This window comes from Xiphophorus maculatus, chromosome 2 (genome assembly GCF_002775205.1).
Source record: "Xiphophorus maculatus strain JP 163 A chromosome 2, X_maculatus-5.0-male, whole genome shotgun sequence".
In the NCBI taxonomy this organism is placed as follows: Eukaryota; Metazoa; Chordata; class Actinopteri; order Cyprinodontiformes; family Poeciliidae; genus Xiphophorus; species Xiphophorus maculatus.
The window spans coordinates 27,086,660-27,095,138 of record NC_036444.1 but is presented as its reverse complement, the minus strand read 5'-3'; the positions used below and the strand labels follow the sequence as shown (position 1 = coordinate 27,095,138).

General features: G+C 39.0%; 1 protein-coding gene across 1 annotated transcript; it reads left to right on the top strand.

Moving 5' to 3' along the window:
• The first annotated feature begins 5,285 nt into the window (after positions 1-5,285).
• Positions 5,286-8,001, top strand: LOC111612254. The gene is made up of 2 exons (XM_023352855.1): positions 5,286-5,568; positions 6,783-8,001. Exons 1-2 carry the CDS (start codon positions 5,490-5,492, stop codon positions 7,412-7,414), a joined length of 711 nt encoding a protein of 236 aa, XP_023208623.1. The 5' UTR covers positions 5,286-5,489; the 3' UTR covers positions 7,415-8,001.
• The last annotated feature ends 478 nt before the right edge of the window (positions 8,002-8,479 follow it).

Here is an 8,479-nt window from a genome sequence, read left to right as displayed (position 1 = left end):
AAGCTAAACTTGCTAGCACGTTTGACGTTAGCATTAGTCTTGCCGCTATTATAAAATAACAGCTTAGCCTATGCAGATAGGGGAAAAATGTTCTGCCTGTGCTTTGTTTGTCCTATTAAGACATAAAAACAAGTCAAATGAAGCTCAAGAGACATCACTAATCCATGAATCTGATCATTTTGTCATGTTCAACCATGTTAAGTAATGTGCATAACAGTTAAGACAAAACAATACAGGTGTAGTGAGTGAAAAGCCTGCATTACTGAATGATCTATAAAACCATATCCAGATCATTCTGTCAAAATTTTACAGTCCAGATTGAGTTTTGCAGTGTCAACCAGGTAATCTCTGTAGTCACATGTGGGGAAACTAAACAAACAAAAAAAAAGACATAAATGTTCATTCTAGTAACTTAAGATTTCTTTAAAAGTAAATAAATAAATGAAATAAAAACTGAACAGTGGGTAAAATTTTAGACTATTGTTGTACACTTCATTTCAACACCCTTCTGATCTGGATTACTCTCTCATCAATTCAATCCATTCGTAGAAAGTTAGCGACTCTGCACTGTCCAGTTTCCCTGAAAATAGTGGCAGTTTCTTGTCCTGCTGCACTTACAGTTTCTGTAGCTCCTGAAGACGTTGACGGTCTTTCCGAGCCCGCTGCTGTCAAAAGCCGCCAGCTGCCGTTCCAGATCTTTTATTCGCTGCGACATGGCGGAGCTCATCGAGCTCATCCCTGGCTCCAGCGTCACTGGATACGTCCATATTTATGCCTCTTGTCACCAGCGGAAACTCTCGACCCTGCTGCCTTTGCTGTCCTTTACAACTTAAACCATACAATAATAAATTAAAAAGAAAAAAAAAAGGTCACTTCCCGTACTTGTTCGCCAAACACCAAATGTTACGACTGTCAAGCCGAAGGGTAATAAACAGCAACCAGAATAAAGTTCACAATATATGTTGTTACATAAATATGGGGATTTCCCGTTAATTTCATCCATTCGTTGTCAAAGTGATAACATTCGACCAAAATTCAAACACCACTTCAGGCAGACAAACCCGCATAAAACACTACAATTGTTCACTGCAAATTTATAATGCACTTGATTCACTGCAGAATGATTTACATGCAATCCAAACAAAAGATCACACTCCAAACAGGATCAAGTCTCAGATATTTAAGATTAACAGCCACATGGAAGGTGTGTATTCAGGAAAGTGACCCAAAGACGAGACGGAGGACAAAATAAACACAAAATAAATGTAAAATCGTTAACCTGCCCTCACATACAGTAGTGGAAGACAAACAATCCAAACCCTGGGTGGACTAACAAAAATAAAGAAAATCAAGCTCTAAAGGACAGCAGGAAGCAGTGATAAAACTGTAAAAACAAAAATACAAAATTATGCTTATGAAATCACTTCAATCTAAGACAAATTAAAAACAAATTAAATGTGAAACCCTTGTTATCTATGGCATATGTCATAGTGTTGAATTAACACCAAAACATTGCATCCTTTTGTTCAGATTCTTTGCGTGATTGTGGTATTTTCCTGACCACCAACATTCCTGACTCAATGGACAGCAATGGCGCACGATATTTCGCATAATGTCCAATCCGGTAATATCCATATATATCAATGCTGCTGCCTTGATATATGTCAAGGCAGCAGCTTCTCTTGCCCTTGCCACTATTTAGGAGTAAGTGTCAGGTTACGTTGCGTCGCATTCAATTTTGCAGGAAAAGAAGAGATTCATACTCTTAATGTCCGATTTGCTATAACTATTTTTTGAATTCATAGTCGCCAGCTGGGGTGGAAAGGCTCTCAGTTGGGGTGGCAACTGCCACCCCTCTAGATTCGCCTCTGCCCGTATTCAACTTCTCTGAAATTGTTCAGCCTGGGTCTGGGATGTGTGTCTTCCCACTCAAATCTGTATTTTTGCCAGAGGTTTTGCTTCTAAGGACGGTTAAGTATCGGGTGGACATTTTAAAAAGACGCGGGCTGATAGCAGCTCACCGCGGCTGCGCCGTGTCCGTCTCTAGGCAACCGTAACGGGAGGGGTGGGGGAGGGGGTCCTTTGTAGCTCCAGCTACACCAACTTAGCTGACCTTAATATTTCCTGTTTTATTTTGGTCAATTTTATTTACACGTATTGTTGAGATGTGTGTGATAAGCGTGTCTCTCAGACGTTTATAGGAAAAGGGAACAAATCGTGTCCTGTATCGGTTCAATACAACTACAGTCTCCTGTCATTTTAGGCTAGTTTAAGCTAACTTGAATATTTACAACCCTCCTGTTGATACACTGACATTACTTACCTGCTGTCTTTCAACCACTTTGAAAAGCTTTTCTTTATTCCTCCCCCTCTTCCGTTTTCTGTTTTGTTCCTCAGAGGGATTTTTTCTGCCGTACCATCTGTAGCTCGTTGTTGACGAGTCCACTACTCCCATTCAAATAAAATTTTTTTTTTTTTTTTTTTTTTAAAAACGCGCTTCAGCACGTTCTTACGGTACGGAGCCCCCTAGGGGACATGGGGATTTTTTTTTTTCTTTTGCGTTCCCTCGCAATACTGTACTGGTCAGTCATGCAGCACTGCAAGCCTTTCTTACGTGGGCGCCGTACTTTATGCTTTAATATAAGGTTATGTGAGGTTTTTCCATGAATGTTAGAATCTTTTTGTGAAATATCTGAAGTTTTACATCTTTCTTTAGGATAGAAAGGCACCACAAACCTACGATATAAACAGAAACTTTCCGTAAGTAGGAAAGAAATAAAAACACATTATAATTTGGATTATTTCTGAGTTATTATCGCGGGTAATAAGTCATCTGACAGTTTTGATTGTGTCTCTGTTGTGTTCGTAGTCTGAATGGTTTAAAGAGCTGCTTTCAGTGCCGCTCCATCTTAGCCTTAACAGACATAAACATACAGTAAAAAATTGATTTTCAATCAGTGTTTTGCACCAAACAGTTAATAATAATAGACAAGTTTTCACTGAGGCTCTGTAAGAGCCATATGAATGAAATAAGTAATTATTGATATGACAGGAGCAGGAGGCTTTGACACTTAAGTGTGTCGACGTGGGAGTGACGTCACCAGGTATGAATGGGAAGGATACTGGCTTTGTGTGTATTAGGAAAGTTTGGAGCATCATCATCAAAATGGAATAAATCGATAATTGTGACAGAACAAAGAAAAGGTTTGGAGTTGATTGATACACGGACAGATGAGATTCCCCGAGTTAATCCAGTGCGGTCCTTTACCATCATTAGTTTGTCGTGTTTTTAATAATAAAAACTTGTTAATAGTAAAAACTGTTTGGTGCAAAACACTGAGAGAAATTTCTTCTTGTTCTAAATCTTTATTGAAGTTCAAAACAAAAGAAGGTACACATTGTACAACAGCTGAAAATCTGCAGAATTTAACTTACACAATAACATACGAAATTAATAACTGCTGGCTTTGTGGTTATGTCCAGAGCAGGCCACAGTCATCAATTTAGGTGAAGTCAGTTGGCATATGAAAGAAAATTATGTAATATCTCATAATGAGCAGTAGCCCACACTTAGGTTTGTTTTGGAGCAACATGGGGAGATGGTGAACTCTGGATAACCTAAAAAATAATTTTTAATATCTTGAAAACCAAAGCTGCACAAACGACCATTTTAACGGCACAAACCTGCACTAACGGAGCAATAACGAAGTAGCCCAGCTTGGTTTTTTGGGGGCAACATGGGGGGATGGTGAACTCTGGATGACCTAAAAAATAATTTTTAATATTTCAGAAACCAAAGCTGCACAAACGGAGCACTAACCACTCAGACTATTTGCTGAACTTTTTGACGTGGGTGGGGTGTCAGCTTCACTCAGCTGAGGGAGCGTGAAGTAGCGGAGGGGCGTCTAATCAGTGCCGTTCCTCTGTTATTGATCATTTCATACATCCACAAACAGCTGTTAAGTACAGAAAGTACCAACTAGAAAAAAATTCCCCACAAAGTCTTTGTGCTCCTTCTAGAGCAGCGCCGTTATGTGTTGCATACAGTGCCACCCACTTTTTGCTACTGCAGACAAATTGTTTGCACAAAATATCGGTATTGCCAATACCAGCTTTAATTTTACTAAGTATTGGATCGGAAAGAAAATCAATGGTATCAAATATCACTATTATGAAATCCAAAATATGATCATTCGACTATTAAATATCTTGTCTTTGTAGTGTTGAATTGAATAGAGGTTGAAAAGTGTTTGCGGATCTTTGTATTCTGTTTTCGCTTGTTTTGTGCAATCGCCCAACTTCATTGGAATTGGGTTTGTAGTTTGATCAGTTTTATATTCAAAACAAAATATTTGGGAAGTATTTTTGTTTTCTTATAATGTGTAGTTATCTGTTTGTATGTGTTTTTAACTTCTGGTCTGGTTATTTTTGGTCTGTGTGATGACATCATTTTAAAGTATTAAATAAGATGTTGCTCAGTTAATATATTTTTTACTAAACACACTTTTACTCTTCCTTCCAGAATGTCTTTTTTCTTTTACTTGAATACAAATAGGTTGAAGTATTGCTACTCTTGAGTCTAATTTTTAGGTACTCTGCCCACTTTTGCAAATATGCTGATGTTATCATCCTAATTATTCTTTCTGATAACAGGAAAATCAGGTAGGTCAAAAGCAGCATAATAAATTCACGACAGTTTTGTTTTTTTTTCTTTCAATGAAGTCATTAAAACTGAATCAACAAAGAATGAGTTTAAAGGTGTACATCTGTATGTGAAGGGTACTAGGTTTATTTATTTATTTATGTATTTATTAATTTATATTTATCTTACACAAGATGCAAGTTTTGAACAGATTTTTTTTAGTTTATTCATATTTTACCTAAAAGAGTGACAAATCATGCATCTAATGGTGTACAAATATGTAAACAGAAAGGTTTCTTATGTTCATTTATACTGCACAGGATGAAATGTTCTGAAAAAGTTTTGAAATTCTTTTTTTGTCATTCATATTTTGCTTGAAAGCAAATTAAAGTAAATTAAATTGTGTATGGGTTATTGAAGAAGTCTTATTAACTTATTTTCACTTAAATTTTTCAGGATATGTCACATTGATGTAGGCTGAAGATGTTTAAACTTTTTTTTTTATCATTGTTATTTTCATTCATATTTTACTACTTTGTAGTACAAAAAAAAAATACAAAGTATTTTACTACAGCAATACTCTAAGACAAACGTAAAAAAGATTTTTATTTGTAATCTGCCGGAAGTTTAATAACAAGGGCTTTATTTTGAAACCCTTTCCGTTTCCGGGTGCGAAATTTAAAAGTAAAAACAAAAAACACGGACGGGGAAATGTAGCCTGTCGGTGTTAGAACTGCGCTTCCCGACTACAGTAAGGCTTTAATTCAACCCTTTCCAGCAGCTAAATGTCGGAGCAGCGGTCAGGTTTATATTTAGTAATGAATGTCTTTACTTTGGTCTCCGCGTGATGCAACCAGAAACAGACGAAGAGGAAAACTTCAAGCAACATCCGCTAGTTTTCTTCGACCTGGAGACTACAGGCCTGGGTACGATAACTTATTGTAATAATGGATTAAATGGTAAAGATCAAGTTGTACGCACACAACCCGTAGCGTCACACAAAGTAAGTCTTACTGAGATACTAAGCTCAGACTTCCTGGTTCTTCTTTAATCGTCTAAAAATGACCAAAAAGACGAGAAAATGTCTGCAAAAAGTGACACTTCTCCGGGATAATTGGCACCTAATAGGTTTATGAAAACTAGCTGTGAAGTTGTGTGACTCTTTCAGTCGCCTGCAGGGTAAATCCTTTAGGATGTTTTTTATTATTACTATTATTTATTTCCTTTATTTAACCAGGTAAACCCCGTTGAAATCTAGAGCTCATTTTCAAGAGGGACCTGGATGTGTTACGAAGATTTAATCTGCCCGAACAACATTGAAGCAGACGTCTGATTTTTAACTTTACTGCTGTCAGAATCAGCTTTATTTATTTAGCTAAACGAAGACGATTCATAAAGTTAAGTTCCTTACACACAAAGGTGTGCCTAATCTAATTTAATTTAATTTAATTTATCCTATCTATCCATTTATTTTTATGATGTATGGGTCACCAAAGGGCAAGAAGGCCAAAGCACTTCCTTCCTTCAACAGTGAAGGGTTTCTCAGTTCCCTAACCTTGTTACGATAAGTAATAAAGAAGTTGGGGCAGCAATGGATGGAAATGGTTACATGAAATATATCCAGAATTCAACCGTGGTCCTGGCGCTCATCATCTATCAGCCTTAAGCGAAGACATTGGTGTCTCATTCAGGCGATGGCGCGATAAGCCCCTTAGACTTGGGAGCAGCTGTGTATGTGCCGTTTTGGGGAAATTGTAGTCTGCGATTTTGACAGAAGATCTATGTATGAACTGCTTTGTATGAACTGTTTCACAGTAAGAACACAAAACACATCATCCTCCTACTGCTTCCGTCAGCCATTGTTTTTGTCGTTTCGCCAGTACTAACATCCGATTGTTGATCACGTGACTCGTGTGATGTGAAACGTTTCAGTATAACATTATTGTTTTTAATGGGCCAAAAAAAAACCGACTACACGTTATCAAAAAACGTGAGTCTTTTCGATATTGCCATGTTTCCATTAAGCAAATGTATTTCCATAATTTTAATTGCCGCAGTTTTCTGGTTAATGGAATCTCAGCTTTCTAATCCAGAGCAAATGATGCCATGCCCTGACCTCTGCATGCTTTCTAATGTCCAGGTCAACACTGCGAGATCATCCAACTGGCCGCAGTAAGCGGCGGCCACTCGCTCAACCTGTACGTCGTCCCCCGCTGTCGCATTGAGCGAGGAGCGGCCAGAGTCACGGGCTTCAAGGTCCGCGGACAGAGACTCTACCTAGATCGTCGCCTCGTCTTCACCAACACCCTCAGAGAGGTCGTGGTCTCCTTCATCGCTTTTCTTCAAATGCTCGGTCGACCCCTTGTTGTCGGCCATAACATCCGAAACTTCGACTGCCCCCTGCTGGCTCGGGCTCTCGACGAGTTGGACCTGAGAGCGCAGTTTGAGGGTTCAGTTTCGGGTTGCGTGGACACTCTTCCTCTGGCTCGGGAGCTGCTGAGGGACCGTGGCCTGCAGAGCTTTGGCCAGGAGAACCTTGTCAGGGAGCTGCTGGGGATAAACTACAAGGCCCATGATGCTTTGGAGGACGTGAGAGCATTAAAGACTCTCTATGGCTTCCTTCAGCCGACAACAGAAGTTGTCCGCAGGCATATGTTCACTTTGGGTACTATGGACAGCAGACCAACTGTACCATGGAACAAAAGGACAAAAAGGACGTCGCCGTCTGCTGGAGAATTTCAGACAAACGGGGAAAGTAAAGAAACGACATAACGGAGAAGCCGATACACGTCAACATACAAACATATAAAACTTAGACAAAACGTAGGTGATCTGAAACGCTAACTGAAAGTGGGACAGTTTTCATGAATAGTGTAATTGTTGAATAGATTCCCTCACATCCAGTTGTTTTTCTTTGAAATCTGACACCTAAATAGGTCACACTTTGACGTTCAGTCAGCAGCTCGTGCAGAATCAGCATTATCTACCTGACGTTTTACTGTTTTATTTGTGACGAGAAGTTTTTCTTAAACTTAGATAAAATAAACCTGAAGTACAGGAGAGAATTTCAAGCGGTAGCGTGGATTTTTGAGCAGCAGATGCATTCAAACCTTTTAACAGGTACATCTTTTTAATCTTAGAAGGTGATGAGTTCAATCCATATTAGGGCTGCACGATATTAGACAATATTCTGATGACTATGACTAGATATGGCATCTTTACAGGAAAATACTAATGCGGGAGCACAGCTGGAAAAGGGGTAAAAAACGGTAGTTTCCCAGCCAAAATGGGAGACTTGATATGTATGCACCACAGGAAGTGAAGTCTGCATTGGCCATGTCTCCAGATATTGAATAAATATCAACATCCGTCTTGTTTGGTTAGCTTCATAGCATCGAACTGGTGCAGTGCAATTTGCCAAAAATGGCTTAAAATAATTTCTAGTCATAATTTTCTGTATTTAACAGCTGTTTGTGCATGTGTGAATAAGTAGTACACCTCAGAAAGTACAAAGCTGTGCTCTTGAACATACATCACGGCCAAGTGTTTGGGATTGGGTAACATTTAAAACTTCAACAGAGTCTGCGCTTCCAGCAAGCAGTCGTTTTTCAATAGCTGAACATCCAGGCCCTCTGTACGAAGCTAATAGCATATAACAAGGGGCTGGTTTTACCAGGCTACCCTTCCTCTGTTTGTATGTTTAGTCTCTTTGTTCTACTTGAAGGTGAACTTCCAACTTGGCTTCCAGGAAACTATAAACAGGATTTTTTTCCCCCCGAATTCTCTCTATAGGGGTCGTTTGTCTTGGCTCGTTAGCCTTAGCCTCTCCTCCAGACT